We start from the raw sequence: 20,641 nt of genomic DNA, 5'->3' as shown, positions 1-20,641 counted from the left end.
CGGCCTGCGGGCCAGAGAGACCCCGGTTCGGTTCCCGCTAAGGGCACGCACCTCGGTTGCAGTTTGTCCCCGGCCCCAGTTGGGTCGTGCGGGTGGCAGCCACTCGATGTGTCCCTTTCACATCGATGTTTTTCTCCCTCTCTTCCTCCCTCTCTCCCTCCCACTCTATCTGAACAAAAAATGGAAAAATGTCCTCAGGTGAGGATAAAAAAAAAAAAAAGAATGTGTCAGAGGAAACACAACTAAGACAAGTGATCCCCAGCCGTCATCAAACGCCATGTCTCTAAGGAGCTGACGCTCACTCAGTTCCTACAGCCTGTACGCAAGCTGTGTTATCATCACCATTGACCCCAGGGCCCAGGCTCTGCAAACTTCCCGAGACCTGACTGCTTGAGAACGAGAGAGAGCCAGGAGCTGCCCCTCGTCCCGGCCGCGCCACCTACTGGGGGGCACTGCCAGACCTCCGCCACCCTGTGGTCCCACCGAGGACAGCGGTCGGAGAGGGTGAGCCACTGGGCTCTGGGGCCCATCGTGGACGAGGCAGAATCAAGCGCTACGCGTAGCGGATCCCAGGCCACGGCCCAGTCGCGGTGAGCTCGGACCTGCACGGGGCCTTGGCGGCCCTCCTCCCTGGAGGACAGACTGGCTGTCCGCTGGGGACCACCGGACTGCACTCACCGAGGAGAGCGCATGGTGTCCGACCCCACCTCAGGACTGGAGGCCAGGACAGCAGGGGCCCCGCGGAGCGCAGCGGCCGAGTCCTGGAAGGTGTGGTCTCCAGGGAAACCACAGTCCCAAGGGCAGCTCCCGAGGGGATTCTCGACGCGGGCAAGAGAGGTCTTTGCAGAACAGCCTCCTTGCACAGACAGCAAACCAAGCAATCGTCCTTGGCGCCGAGGAGAACCCCAGGGGACCCCACTGTGCAGGTCCTTACCTGATACTTACCTGGCGTAGCCTGCACAGCGGATCTTGTGGGGAGCAGGGAACCATGAATCTGCTTCCTTAACTGGGTCACCCTGATCTCTCTGGATTTGGAGGCCCTGGGGTTGAAGAAACAGGAAGGAAGGATCAGGAGGCCTGTTCCATGAGCCAGTTGAGCACCCTGGAGTCAGCCAGCCCACCTCTCTGAGCCACAGAGAGTCCATATTTAACACAGGCCATTGTAGGGGCTGGCGTCCCTGCAGTGTTACGACTGCAGACCAGAGACGGCCGTGCCACCCCCCACCCCATCCCGGTCACTCTTGTCCTCCCTGTGCCCGGAGCGGCCAGCTGTCAGGCCTCGAGCCTGCGTGTGCCGTGTGTTTTCCTGGACGCTGCACACAGGACTCTCCTTGACGGAAGCTGTGGGCTGCAGCTGGCAGCCAGAGGCCAGCAGCACGGACAAGCAGCCCGTTGAAGCTGTCCCCCTTGGCAGCATCGGCTGCTGTGGCTCTTGGGCAGCTGCTCCTCCCCGCCCGCCTGCCAGGGCCCCTGGACGCAGGGTGCGGGTGGAGGGCGCTCCCCCCCCTCGCCGGGCCATGGCGCTGGTAGTTTTCCGCTCTGGGAGACGGGAAGAGGGGGCGGCTTCTCCAGCAGCAGAAGCAGCGGGGAACCACCCGCACAGCCACCCGCAGGACCGGGGACACCACTTGCCGCGGGCCCAGGCCCTCGCTGTCCCACCTGTCACAGACAGACCTGTGGGCGTGGGGGTGGCAGGGGGCCTGGCGCTGAGGGCCTGGGCACACTTGGCTTCTCTGCACCTCTGCTCTGGGCTGGGACCCTCCCACAGAGGAGCTGACTGAGAACAGGTGTGCTCGGCAGGGAGCCACAGAGGAGGCTGCCCTGGGCCGGGGCTCGTCCTGGTCCCAGTGGCCCCTGGGATGAAAGACCATCCAGCGTCAGCTTGTCGCTTCCCTGTGCCCACAGGACCCCGACTGGCCAGGAGCAGGTTGCTGGGCCTTTGTGGTGACTCTCAGAGTCTGCTGGCCGTTGACCCTCTCTGACCTGCTTTCCAAGGTTGTGTTGGCCCTTCTGGCATCTCTGCCCCGCCCCGGAATCATTTTATTTATCTGTGCAAGAGCACCCCATCTCAGAGTGTGACTTATCTGTGCAAGAGCACCCCATCTCAGAGTGTGACTTATCTGTGCAAGAGCACCCCATCTCCGAGTGTGACTTATCTGAGCAAGAGCACCCCATCTCCGAGTGTGACTTATCTGTGCAAGAGCACCCCATCTCCGAGTGTGACTTATCTGTGCAAGAGCACCCCATCTCAGAGTGTGACTTATCTGTGCAAGAGCACCCCATCTCAGAGTGTGACTTATCTGTGCAAGAGCACCCCATCTCCGAGTGTGACTTATCTGTGCAAGAGCACCCCATCTCAGAGTGTGACTTATCTGTGCAAGAGCACCCCATCTCAGAGTGTGACTTATCTGCGCAAGAGCACCCCATCTCAGAGTGTGACTTATCTGCGCAAGAGCACCCCATCTCAGAGTGTGACTTATCTGCGCAAGAGCACCCCATCTCCGAGTGTGACTTATCTGTGCAAGAGCACCCCATCTCCGAGTGTGACTTATCTGTGCAAGAGCACCCCATCTCCGAGTGTGACTTATCTGTGCAAGAGCACCCCATCTCCGAGTGTGACTTATCTGTGCAAGAGCACCCATCTCAGAGTGTGACTTATCTGTGCAAGAGCACCCCATCTCCGAGTGTGACTGGGTGGAGGGACATCTCAACACGCCGCGTCCTTCCTGCACCCGCACCTGCCTTCGCCCTGATGTCGCTCTTGAATTTCTCTCAGCCTCGTGGGCTGGTCGTCCACACTTTCTGTCCCTCGGTCTGTCTTCAAGTGTCTTCCGTCTCTCCCGGGAAGGACGACCCCCGGGTTTCTCCTTCAGGCCTGTGGCTGCTCCGCAGCTTGTGTGCCCAATGCCCAGTGGGTGGTCGCTTTTGGCCCCTCGAAGAGACACAGATAACAGAACGTCGCCTTCTCTGTTTCCCGTGTGATTACCGTCCGGGGTGGGGAATCCGCCGTCATCCCGTCGCGGCTCCGGTGACCACAGGGCGTCCCTGGCGCCTGGTGCCAGCAGCTGTACCTGACAGGTGGTCTCTTCACGTTGCAGTTCAGGTCACGGAGCTTTTAGGGTTTAGACTTCGTCCAGCTGGGAAACATTTCCACCACATTGTATTCCGGTAACTGTCTGTCCCCTCCCCTCCGAGGGGTCCACAGACACCAGGGGGCGTGGAACTTTCCACATCTTACTGATATTCCATTTTTGATTGATTGATCGATTGGTGTTCTGTCTGGTTCCATTTTGGATAGTTTCTATTGATCTTTACAAGCTCACAATCTTTTCTTCAGCGTGTGCTCTGCCTTTGATCCCATCCAGTGTGTGTTTTTATTTTTTAAATCCTCACCTGAAGATGTTTGTCCATTGATTTTTTTGAGATAGAGTGGGAGGGAGGAAAGGAGAGAGAGAGACTTTGATGTGAGACACGTCGGCCGGTTGCCTCCTCATGACCTCGACCGGAGCGTGGGATCCAACCCGCAACTAAGGCACGTGCCCTGGACATGGAATCCAACCCGAGACTCTGGTCTGACGGCCGGCGCTCTAACCACTGAGAGGCCCGGCCAGGGCCGCCCAGTGTTTCTATCTCACACATCAGGTGTCGCCTCCAGAAGCCGAGTCCCGCAGCCCCTGCGCCGTCCCCACTCTCCTTACCTGAACACACGCAACGCAGCTTCACTCACCGGCCTGCCTTCCGGGTCTCACTTCCGCGTTAGCGCCGAACCGGCTGCAGGCGGTTGATTTTTCTTCTCGTTAAAGGTTCTATTTCCCTGCTTCTTTACATGACTGCTTTTTTTTTAATTGCATGGGACATGTTTATACTGAAAATGCATTTTAAAAAAGAGTCTGAAAGGTCAGTGTAGCTGGGAGCCCTGTGTTTTATCTGGCCAGCCGTGTCCCGAGAGCTCGGGTCCCCTGGCCCTCAGCTCAGGGGCCCTCCAGCCTGCCCGTGGTCTCACGCTGAGCAGTGGGCATGTCTCTGCAGGGAGCTGGTACCAGCGTGGGGCTGCTCCCTGTGTCTCCTGTCTCTCAGGGGTCGCTGCCCTTGGGGTCTGTCTTTTGTTATATGGAAACCCAGCTTTCTGCACACTTCACCTGCTTCCTTTCGGGTTGTTTGTTTCACCCAGGAGTGGACCTGGCCTCCACTCCTCCCCGCGGGGGAAGGAGGGTCCATCTCTGCTTGGCCAGAGGCCCAGACCCGAGCGGGGACCACAGCTGTGTGCTCAGCACCTTCCCGGGACGGTCTGTGGGTTGCGCAGATCCATGAAGTCAGCTTCCTAGAGGGGAGAAGGCCCTGGATCACCGGGTCCCGGGTCACGAGACTGCTCACGGCTGCGGGAAACCACACACCAGCCCGTAAAGGGGTGGGGACGAGCTTTTCCCCACGGAGGGGACAAAGCTGGTGTCACAGGACTCCTCGCCGTCGCACCGATCGTTGGCCGAGGGGCAGTGCTCGGACGGCCGGATGGTGATGAGTCTGGGGGCAGAGCCAGGGAGGAGAGCAGAGAGTCACGGTGACCCCAGCAGAGTCACAGAGTCTTCGGAAGACTCGACTCTCTCTTTCCATGTCCAGTAACTGCCTGCATCCTTCCCAGGGGCTCTGGGAATAAAAACAGATTTCCTGTCTGATCTCTCCTGTCCAGCCATATGCCGATACCCCCTGGGCATGTCCGGAGGCCACATCCCAGATGAGGACATCACGGCGTCCAGCCAGTGGTCCGAGTCCACAGCTGCTAGATACGGAAGGTGAGGGCGGGTCCCCAGGCGGATGTCCTGGACGGGGGCTGGTGGGACAGGACAGAGCTCAGGGCGCGGCCGCAGGTGCGGGTCTGGCACCTCCTGACCACAGAGGCCCCGAGCCGCGCCCAGCGGAGGCTCCCTTACCCGCAGGGACCTTCGGCGGTGGCGGGCTAGGCGCTAGATGAGGGAGCTGCAGGTTCCGTGGGTCGCAGGTTCAAGACCCAGTCTTCCTCTTGGCCCTGCTCTGCGAACACCACAGTGCACAGCACGGGGCTCAGACAGACAGAGGCCCCAGCGAGCCCTCCCGTCTCCCAAGGACTCCTCCTCGGAGGCGGTCTCGTCGGCAGGGTGGGCGAGTCCCTGGGCTCTGGAAGAGGGGTCCTCTAAGAAGGAAACTCCTTTCATCCTAAGTGAAACAAGCCAAACAGAGAAAGACAAGTTTCATATGATCTCACTTATTTGTGGAATATAATGAACATAACAGTCTGAGGAATGGAGTAGTCCCAGAGATGTGGAAGTGGGGTACAGACTGACAATCCCCAGAAGAGGGGGGTGGTGGGGGAGAGATAAACCACAGAACTTATATGCATGTGTGCATGGACAGTGGACATGGACAACAAACTGGGGACAGGGCAGGGAGGGAGGGGGAGGGGGGAATCAGTGGGGGAAAAAGGAGAAACATCTGTAACAAAAATTAATTTAAAAAATAAATAAATAAATAAAAACATTTAAAAAAAAAGTTGAGCAGAACAGAGATGTTGTAGTTATATAACAACGAGTCTACTGCTGAACTCCTCCTCAGGATTCTTCTAAGAGTTTATTGAACAAGTTCTTAATCAAAAACAAAAGGAAGAATTTAACCCCATCTTTACAGTCAGAATCCAATTAATATTGACTTGCTAAGGATGTCTAGAGTGAATATCTGGTAACCCTGATCCTAATAAGAACTGTAAAGAGAATTCTATTATAAAAAATAAGAATGAAAATAGGGAAAAGATACATTGTGCAACAGATGGACAAACAACAGCCAATCTCTAGTTTACCCACTGCTTTAACTATGACTGTAAAATGCCTAAAAACAAAACAACTGAAATAAAATTCATTTATGAGCACTGAGAAGAAAGAAGGAAACTCCTCTGTCCGAGGCCAGTCTGCTTGCTAGGGCCTGACCCTCCTCCCGCGGCGGATTCTTCGGGTAATAGTGTGGTTTCTGTTAAACTGGCACCACCCCTAAGAAAGGCCACCCCGCAAGTTGTCTGTGTCAGGGCGAGGGGTGCGGGGGCTGGAACCACGGGCAGGCACGTCTGTGGGCACAGGCACCCACCGGGGGAGAGGGACTGCGGTCAGAGGTCCCCAGAGTCCCTGACACTGAGTTTACAATCCCGCCCTGGGCAGCACAGCCTGGAGGTGATGACAGATTATTTCGGGTTCCCCTGTTCCCCGACATCCTGTGAGCCCACTCCCACAGCCAGCCTCCCGTCCTGCCGGCCACACAGCCCACACTGGAGAGCGCCGAGACTGTGGGGAGGGCGGCACGGTGGCCCCGGGGGGCGGGTTTGTCAGCGTGGCGCCCGGGAGAGGGCCCAGCGCACAGGGGCCCGGTGGGAGCCATCAGACCGCTGGGGAGAACCCAAGAGCCGTTGGACTGGACTCCCTGCTGCCCTCTCTCAGGACGGGGCTGAGCACTGGGAGATAAAGCTGAGGTTTCAGGGATCCCTGTCTCCCCCAAACCCTGGTGTCTCCCCCAAACCCTGCGCCTCAGGCTGGACTCGGAAGAAGGGGACGGAGCCTGGTGTCCTGAGATCCCGGTGGAGCCGGGGGACCTGAAGGAGTTCCTGCAGATTGACCTGCACACCCTGCACTTCATCACCCTGGTGGGGACCCAGGGCCGCCACGCCGGGGGCCATGGCATCGAGTTCGCCCCCATGTACAAGATCAACTACAGCAGGGACGGGACTCGCTGGATCTCCTGGCGGAACCGGCACGGGAAACAGGTAGGAAGCGGGACAGGGCCCCTGGGGCCTCGGGCAGACCCGGAAGGACACAGGCTGACTGTGCCCGTGCGCCGCCGCAGAGCCGGTGGGAGGGTGGGGTCGGAGTGGAGCTGAGCGAAAGCTTCTGCTCCGTGAACGACAAAGGGTGATGCCTGGGGTGAGGGGCCCCAGGACGTCACAGCCGCGCCCTCTCCCCGCCCTCCCCGCAGGTGCTGGATGGGAGCAGCAACCCCTACGACATTTTTCTGAAGGACCTGGAGCCGCCCATCGTGGCCAGATTCGTGCGCTTCGTCCCCGTCACCGACCACGCCATGAACGTGTGCATGCGGGTGGAGCTGTACGGCTGCGTCTGGCTGGGTAGGTCTCCCGAGAGCTTGTCGCCCGCCGCCCGGGGAGGCGGTCCCAGGATGCAGGTCCCCTGCCTGGAGGAGAGAAGGGAGCAGGGTTCACCCAGCCAGGTTACGTGGCCCCTCCTCGGCCGCTCCTGCGCCCAGGGTGGGTCCGGGTGCGTCCGTGATGCAGTGGCCTCGGTGGCTCCCCGGGCTGGCGGGCTCCCCTCCCCTGGCACTGACCCACCTGTGTTTCCCTTGGCAGACGGCTTGGTGTCCTACAACGCTCCGGCCGGACAGCAGCTGGTGCTGCCTGGAGGCGCCGTCATTTACCTGAACGATTCTGTCTACGATGGAGCTGTTGGGTACAGGTACATTCGGGCGGGGGACTCGGGTGTCAGAATGGGAGAGAATCCGATTCTGTCCTGGCTTGGGATCAGTGATCAATCAGTGGCCCAGAGCAGTGTTCACTTAGACCCTGGTGTGATCCATGCTTCTTACTCCGAGGGTCTCATTGTCTACGAATTTGATTAAAATGAAATATAAATGGGTGTTTAAAGTTGGCAGGTTTTGATTCTTCAACTACAGCTTACTTTCCGTATTGTGTGTGTGGGTGTCGGTGTGCAGCTAGTCATTAGACATTGTGTGACTGACGGGTGGCCCCTCAGAAGTCCAGCACCACCTGGCACCACGTGGTTTTGCGGTGTCACTGATGTTCCCTGCGCTGGGCTTTCCCCCACCGCGCTCGTCACAGCCGGTTCGCACTTCTCACTGCCTTCGCCTCTCCCACAGGCTGGGTGAGCGGTTTAGTTTGGAGTCTGATGGGTCGATGGAGGTGTGGGGTCCAAAGGCTGGCTTGTTGGAACAAGTTCACTGAGCAGTGACAGTCTCCAAGCAGCTCAGGGACCCGTAGGTGATGAGGGGCAGGGCTGCTGTCCACTCGAGTGCTCTCGCTCATCTGTCCACTCACTCATCCACTCATCCATTCATCCATCCACTCACTCAGTCATCCACTCACTCATCCACTCACTCATCCATCTACTCACTCAGTCATCCACTCACTCATCCATCCACTCCTTCATCCATCCACTCACTCATCCACTCACTCATCCATCCACTCACTCAGTCATCCACTCACTCATCCATCCACTCATCCATCCACTCACTCATCCATCCACTCACTCATCCATCCACTCACTCATCCATCCACTCACTCATCCACTCACTCATCCATCCACTCACTCATCCATCCACTCACTCATCCACTCACTCATCCATCCACTCACTCAGTCATCCACTCACTCATCCATCCACTCATCCATCCACTCACTCATCCATCCACTCACTCATCCATCCACTCACTCATCCATCCACTCACTCATCCATCCACTCACTCATCCATCCACTCACTCATCCATCCACTCACTCATCCATCCACTCACTCATCCATCCACTCACTCATCCATCCACTCACTCATCCATCCACTCACTCATCCATCTACTCACTCAGTCATCCACTCACTCATCCATCCACTCACTCATCCATCCACTCACTCATCCACTCATTCATCCATCCGCTCACTCACCCATCCACTCACCCATCCACTCACTCACTCACTCACGGATTCATTAATCAAATGTGTTTGGTAATACTGAGTCAGTATAAACAGGCTTGGTGTATTCAGTATACGAATAGGTCAGGATACAACAGCGTAGAGAAAGCTTTTCATAGAAAATGATGAAGTGTTGTGTCAAAGTTTGGCTACTGAAGTGGCAATCAAAGTCAAATATTTTGCGAAATCCGTCTATGTATACGAAACTTGATTCTGCACAGATGCAGGACGAATGATCAATGCCACAAACTCCATTGAACCTTTCATAATCCTTCACCCTCCACGATAACCCACTTTTCAAAACCCAGAGCAGACGCGGGAGGGGGCTCCTCTGTGAGCCTAGATTCCCCATGCTCTGCGCCTTCCTTCTGCCCACGGCCGACAGCATGACGGAAGGGCTGGGCCAGCTGACCGATGGGGTGTCCGGCCTGGACGACTTCACGCAGACCCACGAGTACCACATGTGGCCCGGCTATGACTATGTGGGCTGGAGGAACGAGAGTGCCGCCAATGGCTACGTCGAGATCGTGTTTGAGTTTGACCGGATCCGGAATTTCACTGCCATGAAGGTCAGTGGGGCCGGCATCATGGCGCGGAGGCTGCTGGGCCGGCCCACTCCTGCCGGGCCACGTGCGTGCGGTCGCTTCACCTGTCTGGCCATTTCCTCATGGTGAACGAGGCGGTCGGACCAGGCCACTGCCCCTCAGTGTCCTATGGTTCCAACCCAGAGCCGATAGGTCCATGAGGCCCGTCTGGTCTCCAGGGCCCACCATGCTTCTAGTCCCATGAAAATGATTTACCTCCTTTAAATATCAGAAGGAAAAAATTAACTTTAGGGCGAAGAATTATTCTCATCTTTTAACAACATAGTTGTGAAATATAATTTCAATATATTTTTAAGGAGGGAGGGGCCCACAGTGGACCACATGCCAAGGGCTGTGGGGTGATTACGCAGCCTGTCCGTATCCTGGGGGTTAACCAACTGTCCTTGCTGGTGAGGGGGCTCCTGGCAGCACCGATCTCCACGGAGAGGAAGGGCTTGGTGTCTTGGACCACCTCCCACCGCAGGGGGCCCCCTCCAGCCCACAGCACCGATGAGTCATGCTAGAAGATCCCATAGTCTCCTGTCCCCACACTTCATACCCACTGTCACTGATCTGCATGTGTGGGTTCCCTTGCTGGACCTCAGCCCCTCCAGGCAGTGGACCCTGCAGTCTGACTGTCCCTGGCCCTAGTCCGCCAGCTCCACAGACCTTTGTGGATGACCAAGTTCTAACACCCGTACAGCTCACTGGAGTAGTGCGCACCTTGCGTCTGCCCTCTGAGCAGAGAGGAGGCATGATGGCAGGGACGGGACCCTGGCCGACAGCACCCTCATCATGGTGCACAGAGCGGGCGCCAACAGGAGGAGTCTGGTGCCTCCTGCTGGGCCAGCACCAGGGTTCTCCCTTGGAGGGGACAGTGACTCTGCCCAGTCAGAGGAGTTGGCTACCCAAAGGGTGTGGGGAATACCCCAAGCTGCCACGGGGTCTCGAATGTCCATCACTGCATCCATTTGTGTGCATGCTGGTGTGTGGGCATGAGAAGTCACACCCGCTCCTCCCCCAGGTGCACTGCAACAACATGTTCGAGAAGGGCGTGAAGATCTTCAAGCAGGTGCAGTGTTTCTTCCGCGCAGAAGCCGGTGACTGGGAGCCCAACGCCGTGTCCTTCCCCCTGGTGCTGGACGACGTCAACCCCAGCGCCCGTTTTGTCACGGTGCCCCTGCAGCACCGCATGGCCAGTGCCCTCAAGTGCCAGTACCACTTCGCCGACACCTGGATGATGTTCAGCGAGATCACCTTCCAGTCAGGTAGGGGCTCAGCAGAGGGACCTGGTGCGCGTGCGGCGCCCGGCAGGTGGTTCTCCCTGGGGCGGGGGACTGCTCTTGGCGGTGCCTGTGGAAAGGCAGGGGACACCGGAGAGGACACGGCGCTTATTTGCTTGGTTCTCATCTATTTGTCCAAAAGATTCGTAAAATGAAGGACTGAAACGTGAGAGTATGTGTGTTAGAAACTGTCTGTGAATGAAGCCGGTTAGGGGAAGCCCACCCGGCCACCCGCAAAATAGTTCAGTGAAAATTTCTTTCTTTATTGATCTTAGAGCGAGAGGAAGAGCGAGGGAGAGAGAGAAACATCGATGAGAGAGAACACTGATTGGCCGCCTCCTGCACGCTCCCCACTGGGGATCACAACCCGGCATGTGCCCTGACCTCTTGGTGCAGGGTCGGCGCTCAGCCACTGAGCCACACCAGCCGGGCTAAATGAGCATTTCTAGAGCCACACAAAGGGAGGGGGCAGCGAGCCCATCTGTCCCTCTCTGGACCAACCGCCACGCCCACTGGTTCTGGTCTCACTTTGGCGGTAGGATTTCAGCAAATCCAAGACCCCGATCCCATTACTGAGAAGGGAGAGGCCCTCTAAGAACATAGCCCCATCTTGCACACAGAGTGCCCCCACATCTAACAACACCGACTAACAGATGCGGTGATCCCGTCCCGTCACCGCATGGCCGGTGCTCGGTCCCTGCTCGTGCAGCAAGGCCTTCGGCCGGTGGCTGGACCGCGCAGGCCTTCTTGGGGCGTTTCCTCCTTATGTCCCTGAACACCTCCTGTCATCAGAGTCAGTTTTATCAGTTCCTGCGTCTGGGTTGGCCGACGGCTCGGCCCTCAGACGGGGGTTGTGTCCAGGCTCATTCACTCCAGGGTCCGTATTGCTCGTGTAAGGGTCTTTCCTAGACGGTGCTCTGTGCTTTTGGGGCGGGAATGGCTGGTGGTTTTATCAGGGAACATTTTGCCCGATGAACCCATGAGACCTTTTACCCCATCCCCTGAAGGGATACGTTTTTAAAGGGGACAAGGAGTGGATTTACTTAGGTTTTAGTCTTTTGCTAGATTCTCTGCTGAAGGCTATTCATGAGTAACCCTGGGATTGTGTAAAACTTTCTCATGGGTCAGGAAGTCAGATTTAACCTCAGGAAGTGTGTTTTGTGCCTTATGTTGAACTCATCCTGGGCTGGGTGGCGGGCGTGGTCTCTGGTAGGTGAGAGGGGTCTCTGGGCTCAGGGGCTCCCCATGAACTTGAGCCTCCGTCATACCCCGCATTGGGGATGCTGAGCGGTGGTTGACCCTCTAGTTCCTCTGCATTTATCAGCCGCCCGGTGTCTTCTGACCAGAAGGACCCACAGGGGGCCCGTTGGAGGGCAGGGTGCAGGGGTCTTTCCCCTCTTCATCAGCTTTCAGAGTGAGGGGCTGAGGCCCTGGCAACCTTCAGTGACGTCTAAAGGGTTCTGTTTGCTTTTCGTTCTTGTTTTGTTTTGGTATCATTGTATACTCATTGCTTGTGTGTGTGTGTGTGTGTTAATTCTCACCTGAGGACATGTTTGTTTTTGTTTGTTTTCATTGATTTTAGAGAGAGAGGAAGGGGGAGTGAGAGAGAAAGAGGGAGAGAAAGAAACATTAATGTGAGAGGGAAACATCGATGGGTTGCCTCCTGTAGCACATGCCCGGCCTGGGAGAGAGCCCGCAGCCGAGGTACGTACGCTGACTGGGATTGAACCTGCAGCCTTCTGGGGCCGACACTCCATCCAATGGCCCCGGCCAGGGCCCCACTGCTTTTTGTAAATTAATGTGCTGAATCACAGACGGGCTCATTCTTTCAGATGCTTAGGTGCCTCCATCTGGGCCGAGCGCACCCCGTAAGCCGGCTCCGTGCTCTCAGGCTTCAGCCTCGCACGCCTGTGATAAGCATCTTGTCTTTAGAAGAAACAGGACGCCCCAAGCCCATTTGGAACACTGACTGCCCCTGAGGCGGGACCAGCCATCCCCGCCAGCGATCTGGGATCCCCCTGGGGGAGCGGTGTCCGGAGACCAGACGGGGTAACAGGGACGGTGCCAGGTCTGGAGAAGGGAGAGGCACTGAGGGTGTGGCACCATCTGGAGAAACCAGGCTTTTCCAGAGGCCGGCGAAGTGGTACCACGAACAAGTGGTCAGAAGAGGCCGTGGCCGTGGACTTGCAGTGGATGGCGGCCAAGGACTGAGCCTGCGTGGACTGCAGGAGACGGGGCGGCGGGAGACCCCACGGGAGGAGGAGAGACTGGTCTCAGGATGAACCACAGGCCCCGTGCTTCCCGACCTGACTTCTGACTGACGTACGCTTCATTAGGACGCGCTGCGACGGAGCCAGAGCACAGGCTTAGAGAGGGGTTTGTGCGTCTCTCGCCAAGGTTCTGTCTAGAGGAAGCCCGCTGATCGCTGCGCGTGACGTGGCACTGAGCGCGCATGTCCGAGAGCGTGTGCACGTGTGACCTGGGGACGACAGGCTCCTTCCTGCAGGGACGGCCCGCGGGTGCCTGGCACGCAGTACGGAGCTGACACAGCCTCGCTCGGTGTCAGTGTCCCCCGCTGTCACTTCTGTGTCCTGAGGATGCTCGGTCCTCCAGGCGCCAGGACCCTCCCTCCGTGCACGAGGCAGTGTGAGGGGAGGGTCCTGGGCGCGACCTGTCCCGTGGGATGAAGTGCGTGCTCTGTGCTCGACCCTCCATCAGACAGAGCGGAGGACTTGAGCGGCTCACGCCCGTCTGGCCAGTACTTGGGTCCAGTCTTAGCGGCCGCAGCCTCACAGGAGGGCACGCCGATACCATCCTCTATCTGCAAGGATGGGCCCACTTCCCAAATACAGGCGGGCTGGAGGCACGGTGACAGCCCTCTGTCCCACTCGAACTCCCTGCACGGAAGGAGCCTCCCAGCGGTGCCCCTCAGGCCAGGCCCCGGCCCCGCTGTGTCCTCTCCGCTTTGCTGACCTCAGGTCATCTGTCCTGCGGCTCTGTGAGGACAGGTGGTCGCAGCCTCCGCACCACCGGTTCTTAAACTTCCTCGTACCGTGGCACCCGGTAGACAAAAACCTAAAATTTTTACAAAGGAAAGGTCGCCCTTACTATAGCTGAGTGGTGATATTTCTGTTTACGATATGACATGATTCCGTGTTTTAAGAAGGCGGGTGATTTCAGACCTGCCTTCCGTGAAGCCGCCGCCCTCTGGTCTGTCCCTGACTCCTCTGTTTTTAGCAGATGCCGCCAGATACAACAACTCCGGGGCCCCGCCCACCTCGCCCGCAGCCCCCGCCACCTACGGTAGGTGGGAGGGGCCTCCCCAAGGGGAGGAGCCCTGGGGAGGAGGGCGGAGACGGGAGGCCTGGTACCTGCGTCTCTGCCACAGGGGGCCCCGGACCTGGGGGACAGACAGCTCACCCACCGGGAAGGCCCAAGCGCTCTCCCTGCAGGGTCACAGGCTTCTGGAGCGGTTCCAAGGGCTTCTTGAGAGTTAGGAGAGCCAGGAGCAGAAACAGGGACATTTCTCCCTGAGACCCACGCAGGGCCCTCCGTGGACGGGCGGGACTCTCTGAAACAAAGTGCCGGTCCTCTAACTGAGAAGCGGGTGCCTCCGTGCAGACCGCACTGGTCGCGGGGACCAGCCGCTGGGGAACGCGTGATCCTCTGTCTCCAGAGAGAACCCGAGGCCACCTTGTCGGGCCTCAGAGAGGGCAGAGCGAGGCCATTCACCTGGTTCTCACGCCCCGTGGCTAGGGGCCGCAGACCAGGCCGTGGTGAAAAGGAACCACATTTTGGGAAGGATGGAAAACCTGTCCATTGTCCAGTCTGTACATGAGGAGGAGGAGGAGGAGGAGGAGGAGGAGGTCACCGTCCCTGGGAGGGGGTCGTAGGGCCCAGGAGCCGAGTAGCGAGGCCGAGATAAGCAGGCAGTTCAGGTGGCCTCTGGCCGAGTTGTCCTGAAGGACCCGGTTCTGCCCGTCCCCGGCCCAGGCCCCCCTTCCCCTCACCCCACGGTGAGAGCACCCTCCCTCTGTCCCTGGCTGCAGACCCGATGCTGAAAGTCGACGACAGCAACACCCGGGTCCTGATTGGCTGCCTGGTGGCCATCATCTTCATCCTCCTGGCCGTCATCGCCACCATCCTCTGGAGACAGCTGTGGCGGAAAATGCTGGAGAAGGTGAGCGGGCCCGCTGCTGCCCCAGCAGCCAAGGGCAGGTGGTAGAGCAGGCAGCAAGCTGGGAGCTCGCCAGGGCCGCCAAGGCGCAGAGGAGGGAGAGGCCTGTCGCTGGAGGAGGCGGAACGCAGCGAGCCGCGGCCCTGCCCTCGTTTTCCGAGGGGAGGCTGGAACCTCCCAGAAAACGGCCACAGTGCTGAACCCCAGCTCAGGCATCTCCCCTGCAGAGGCAGACGCCCTGGGTGGGGAGGGGTGCAGGCGTGTGCCTTCTCTTAGCCTCACCCAAGGTACGTTTTATTGGTTTTAGAGAGAGAAGGGGGACAGAGAGAGAGGGAAACCTTGAGGTGAGAGAGAAGCATTGATTGGTTGCCTCTCGCATGCACCCCGACTGGGGATCGAACCCACAATCTAGGTATGTGCCCTGATCGGGAATCGAACCCGCGACCCTTCGGTGCACGGGACGACGCTCCAACCAACTGAGCCACCCGGCTGGGCGGTATGTGCATATTTTTAAAAATGAACAAGTAATTCTGATGGGCAAGCGATACCTAAAACCCTCACAGTACAGCTCCTTCTCTTCTTCGCTATTTGCTTGTTTGTTTTCGGGGTGTGTGTGTGTGTGTGTGACATCCACCATTCTATTCCCACTTCTTTGTGCACTTGAAGGTTGTGGGTGTCCACCCCTCCGGGTCCCTCCTCCGAGTCTCCCTCCAGGCCAGGTCATCTGAATACTTTCTATTACGTCTGTCCACACTTGACCGTTTGCTTTCACGTGTATTTCACTGGAACCCACTGAGCGACGGGCAGCGGGGCAGTGCTACCTCGACCGTCTTTCTCACGAGAACGCGCCGCGGCTCCATGCCAGGCGTCTAACCCCTGGCTTCCAGGCGCTTTGCAGCGACCTATCTTGAAATACGTTGACTTTTCTTCCAAAACATACACATGCTGCCAAGGAGGGGTGTCTATGGCGATCTCGGTTTCTTGGGCCAGATAACAGCCTCTGGACATCACAGCTAAGGGTCTGATGCTCTCGGGGTCTCTGAGAATTAAGCGTTTCCACCTTTGGCCGTGGAAATCATCCGTGGTCAGTGAGCTCACGTGGACATGGACTGTGCGAGGTCAAGGGAACCCTGGGATGGGAGACTTTGAACTGACTGTGAGGGAGGGGGTGGCGGACAGACAGCCTGACCGATGAGCTTGGAAGATGCCCTCGGAGACCAGTGCCCTTGGGGAGGAGACCAGGAGAGGGAGCCAGGCTCCGAGGGACAGGCCGGGACCTCCAGGTGTAGGCGCAAACGAGAGACGTGAGAAGGACCCAAGGCGCAGACTGTCCTTCCCTCTGGTCTGCTCCATGGTCAGTGTCTGAGATGATTAAGGTTCGTTTTAAGACCCTTTTAGGCAGGTGTATTCACAGACGGGGGTCTCCTTGCCTCGCCTTAGGACCTCGATCATCCGTCTAGAAAACACTTCACCTAGACCAAAGCTCTCAGTTCAGGAGTAGTGACCGGAGACCAAGAGGCGGCCCCCGCGGTGAGCTCAGCCAGGCGTCTGAGTCCAGGGGAGGTAGCACGAGGGGGCGGCCGCGATGTGCCGAGGGCCCCTCGAAGCTGCTATGGGCCCCGATGGGGTAGCCTGTGGGGGCTGGGCGGTTCCTGTCTTCATCTGAGGCACAGTCTTCCACGCTTCCGTGGGTCTTTCTCCTGAGACCTCGGGATGCATCCCTGGGCTGGGAGAGGAAGGTGGTGGACACTACAGGTGCAAGGGCGAGAACAGTGTTATTTACCCTGGTCCTTCGACCAGGTCCTTCCACCCTGTGCATCTGAGCAAGACTCCCACCGAGGCTGCGCAATGACGCGGTTCCTCCCCAGGGACGAAATCTCTCTCACCAACACCCGCAGTGTGAGGGGACGACCCACACAGTCCTACGTGCAGATTTTGAAGGAGCAGGCAGGTCCCTTAGACAGGGTGGCAATGAGTTTTCCTGTTCCTGTATTGGCTATAATTCGCCTGGGTATCCCCGGACCTCCAGGGCCTCCCTTGACCTCTCTGTAGCCATTTCGTTTCGGTTGTAAAAATGCAGAGGCCGTGCCCTGTTCGGTGTGGCTCGGTTGGTTGGGCATCTGTGCACCGAAAGGTCGCCGGTTCAGGGCATGTGCTTGGGTTTCAGGCTCCATGTCCTGTAGGGGGCGTGAGGAGCTGATCCATGTCTCTGTCTCTCTCCCTCTCCCTTCCTCTCTCTCTCTCTCAAAATTAATAAAAACATATATATATATTTTAAACGTGGGGCCAGAGGGACGAGGCGAACCGTGCCTCGCTGGGTTCTAACGCAGTGTTGAGTTAACGAGCGTGTACACCCAATCGAAACAGCCCCGGGGCAGCCGGCCGAGCCCACTGCCCACCCAGCATGGGAAACACCCAGACCGAGCTGTCTGGTTGATGCTGGTGGGTCTTGGCCTGTCGGGTGGACAGAGCTGCCCGCACTTGGGGGGACGCTGGCGGCTCGGCACTGGCTGGTGTCTCGCCTCAAAGAGGTCAGGGGCCAGTCTGTGTTTCCACAACGCGGCGCCTGTGGGCCCGTGTGGGGTGCGTGGAGTCGGAGAGCTGGAGGGGCCCCGTCTGTGTGGAGAGCTGGTTAAGAGGGGGTTGAAGGTCCCTCGGGCAGCAAGCCGCCTCCCTGCCCTCCCCGCAGGCTTCCCGGAGGATGCTCGATGACGAGATGACAGTCAGCCTGTCCCTGCCCAGCGACTCCAGCATGTTCAACAACAACCACTCCTCGTGTCCCAGCGAGCAGGAGTCCAACTCCACCTATGACCGCATCTTCCCCCTTCGCCCCGACTACCAGGAGCCCTCCAGACTGATTCGGAAACTCCCAGAGTTTGCTCCGGGGGAGGAGGAGCCAGGTGAGGCCGGGCGGGGAGGAGCCAGGGAGGAGCCTGGGGGTCTGTCCCCTGCTCGGGAAGAGGGGCCAGGTGAGGACGCAAGCAGAGAGCTGAGGGAGGAGCCTGGGCCGCAGGGCGAAGGTGCGCTCACCCAACCTGGTGTTAGCTGGAAAGTCCACTCTCCTTCTCCTGGCCTCTGCGGCCCCCCCTAATCTGAGCACCTCTCCTTTGCTCCTGCACAGAGCAATGTTTGCAGGGACCCCCCATCTCAGAAGTGGAAGCAAATGAACCCAAGGGGAGAACCCAAACAGTCCACCTCGTCCAACCTCCTCATTTTACAAAGGAGGAGAGTACCCCGATAAGGGACTTACCCAACACCAAACATCTCTAGGGGTAAGTTCAGGATGAGCGATCCCCTGGAGGAAAAACAAAAAAGATGCTAAGCACGCCCTGAAGCCCAGGTTCTGCGGCCAAAACCCCTGGACCTCACTCGAGTGGTTTCTCTTCCGGGGAACCTGTTGGACTCACAGCAGATTTTACTGTGAGAACAAGAATTTCTGGGCTTTGCTCAGAAGCACCCCTGGGTGAGGCAGTGACAGCTGACGCCCGTCCGGCGTGTTTTAAAACATCGCTGCTGGGTGACCTCAGGGGGGACACTGGGGTCACTGCTGAGACTCACAGCAGCCTTCCCGGAGGTCAGGGCCAGGACGCGGTGCTCAGGACAGGGGTGGACAGGCAGGCAGACCCGTGGGAGCGGGGCCCCAGGGGCCATTGGAGGAGGTGCGGACAGTGGAGACACCTGGCTCGGAATCGTACCGACAGCACAGACAGTGACACTGAGTTGTTTCCAGGCTGGAGTGATTTACCTAGTGTCTGACGTCTGCATCATCCCCCTCATATTTCATTGTAATTAATTTTTAAATGTAGACAATTTTTAGTTAAAAAATTTTTTTCTTTGTTGATTTTGGAGAGAGAGGAAGGGAGAGGGACAGAAAGAGAGAAACAGCGACGTGAGAGGGACACATCGATTGGCTGCCTCCCGCACGACCCTGACTAGGGCTGGGGACTGAACCTCAACCCAGGCACGTGCCCTTGGCCGAATCGAACCCGGGACTCACTGGTCCGCAGGAGCTGCTCCATCCGCGGAGCCGCACTGGCCGGGGACTGTGAGGTGGACGTGTCTCAGACCAGAGCACGTCAGTGTCATCGGGAAGCTGTTAGATGCTCAGACAGCCGTTCAGTCGGTGTCACAGCGGAAAAAATGCGCTATCGTGTCTCCCGCCTTTAACCCTCCTGCCCAAAGTGAGCACCTCCGGGCAGAGTTCCACGCAAGGCCGTCCGAGCAGGTGTGCGTGGCCCCGTGGGCTGAGGAAGGCCGGATGACAAAGGAGGCCACACTCTGACAGCCACGAGGTGGCTCTGGGGGAGCCCGGCAGGCAGGCCATGAGCAGGGGCCCCGGGGACGAGCCCTGTCTCCCAGGGTCCGTCCCCAGAGAGGTGCTCAGAGCCCCTGGAACAAGACCGCTGTCCTTGTCTTGCAGGCTGCAGCGGCCTCGTGAAGCCGGTCCAGCCCAGCGGGCCGGAGGGGGTGCCCCACTACGCAGAGGCTGACATTGTGAATCTCCAGGGGGTGACCGGGGGCAACACCTACTCCGTGCCCGCCCTCACCATGGACCTGCTCTCGGGGAAGGACGTGGCCGTGGACGAGTTCCCCAGGAAACTGCTAACTTTCAAGGAGAAGCTGGGAGAAGGCCAGTTTGGGGAGGTGAGTGACTGAGCGGGGCGTCCGGTCCTCGGCGCACAGGCAGGGCCGGGTACAAGTGGCCAGGAGAGCAGAGGTCCCTCCCCAGCGGACTCGCCTCAGATGCCTCCTCCACGGGCCTCCCCACCCCCGTCCCCCTCCTCCATGGGCCTCCCCCGGCTTCCCCCTCTCCTGGTCTCCCCCGTCCCCCGGCGGGCCTCCCCCCGCGTCCTCCTCAGAAAGACTGGCGTTGGGTCCACCTCGCCTTGGCCGAATTGTGCTGGGCTCCTGGGTCTTCTCCCTTCCGTGTGGGGTTTTCAAAGCAGGCAGGTCACCAGACTTTCCAGATCCTCCTGAAAACATCCCACATTTTCAAATGCTTTTACCATGGGCTACAGAGGGTGGGGCTCCTAAGATGTGATCATCTGTTTTGCTTTTTTAAAATCCCCACCCGAGGATATTTTCTCAGTTATTGTCAGACAGAGTGGGAGGGAGGGAGGGAGGGAGAGAGACTTACAGATGTGAGAGGGACACATCAACTGGTTGCCTCCCGCACGACCCCGACCAGGGCCAGGACTGAACTGCAACTGAGGTACATGCCCTTGACCCTCGACCCTCTGGTCTGTGGGCAGACGCTCTAACCGCTGAGCCAAACCGCCAGGGCAGAGCGATCATCTACAAACCGTGAGGATGCCCGCTGAGAGCCCGGTTGCCGTCCCAGTTTAGGGGAGTTTGTGTGCAGGGTCAGCAACCACCTCGCCTGTGGTCCCAGAATCAGCCGCTGGGTCCCCTCCTGCCCCAGAGGCAGGCCTGTCCGCTGGCCCCTCCCTGTCACATGGCCCCGAGCCTCCCGAGAACTCACGGCAGCGCCGGGCCTGGTTCACAGGACTGCGTGGGTGCTGCCCCGTGGTCTGTGTCCTCCCGTGGGTAGCGCGTGGGTGCTACCCCGTGGTCTGTGTCCTCCCGTGGGTAGCGCGTGGGTGCTGCCCCGTGGTCTGTGTCCTCCCGTGGGTAGCGCGTGGGTGCTGCCCCGTGGTCTGTGTCCTCCCGTGGGTAGCGCGTGGGTGCTGCCCCGTGGTCTGTGTCCTCCCGTGGGTAGCGCGTGGGTGCTGCCCCGTGGTCTGTGTCCTCCCGTGGGTAGCGCGCGTGGGTGCTGCCCCATGGTCTGTGTCCTCCGTTGGGTAGCGCGTGGGTGCTGCCCCGTGGTCTGTGTCCTCCGTTGGGTAGCGCGTGGGCGCTGCCCCGTGGTCTGTGTCC

General features: G+C 58.7%; 1 protein-coding gene across 1 annotated transcript in view; it reads left to right on the top strand.

Annotated features, from left to right (window-relative positions):
* DDR2 (discoidin domain receptor tyrosine kinase 2) overlaps positions 1–20,641 on the top strand; it is a 50,698-nt gene that overhangs the window by 23,571 nt on the left and 6,486 nt on the right. Inside the window, exons 3-12 of the mRNA XM_036272993.1 lie at positions 4,688–4,790; positions 6,547–6,778; positions 6,988–7,135; positions 7,373–7,478; positions 9,106–9,289; positions 10,329–10,572; positions 13,828–13,890; positions 14,637–14,767; positions 17,454–17,664; positions 19,185–19,408. Coding sequence (XP_036128886.1) covers positions 4,688–4,790; positions 6,547–6,778; positions 6,988–7,135; positions 7,373–7,478; positions 9,106–9,289; positions 10,329–10,572; positions 13,828–13,890; positions 14,637–14,767; positions 17,454–17,664; positions 19,185–19,408 — 1,646 coding nt within the window. The remainder of the gene's footprint in view (positions 1–4,687; positions 4,791–6,546; positions 6,779–6,987; positions 7,136–7,372; positions 7,479–9,105; positions 9,290–10,328; positions 10,573–13,827; positions 13,891–14,636; positions 14,768–17,453; positions 17,665–19,184; positions 19,409–20,641) is intronic.

Source organism: Molossus molossus, unplaced genomic scaffold (genome assembly GCF_014108415.1).
Source record: "Molossus molossus isolate mMolMol1 unplaced genomic scaffold, mMolMol1.p scaffold_m16_p_20, whole genome shotgun sequence".
Lineage (NCBI taxonomy): Eukaryota > Metazoa > Chordata > Mammalia > Chiroptera > Molossidae > Molossus > Molossus molossus.
This window is presented reverse-complemented; position numbering and strand designations above follow the sequence as displayed.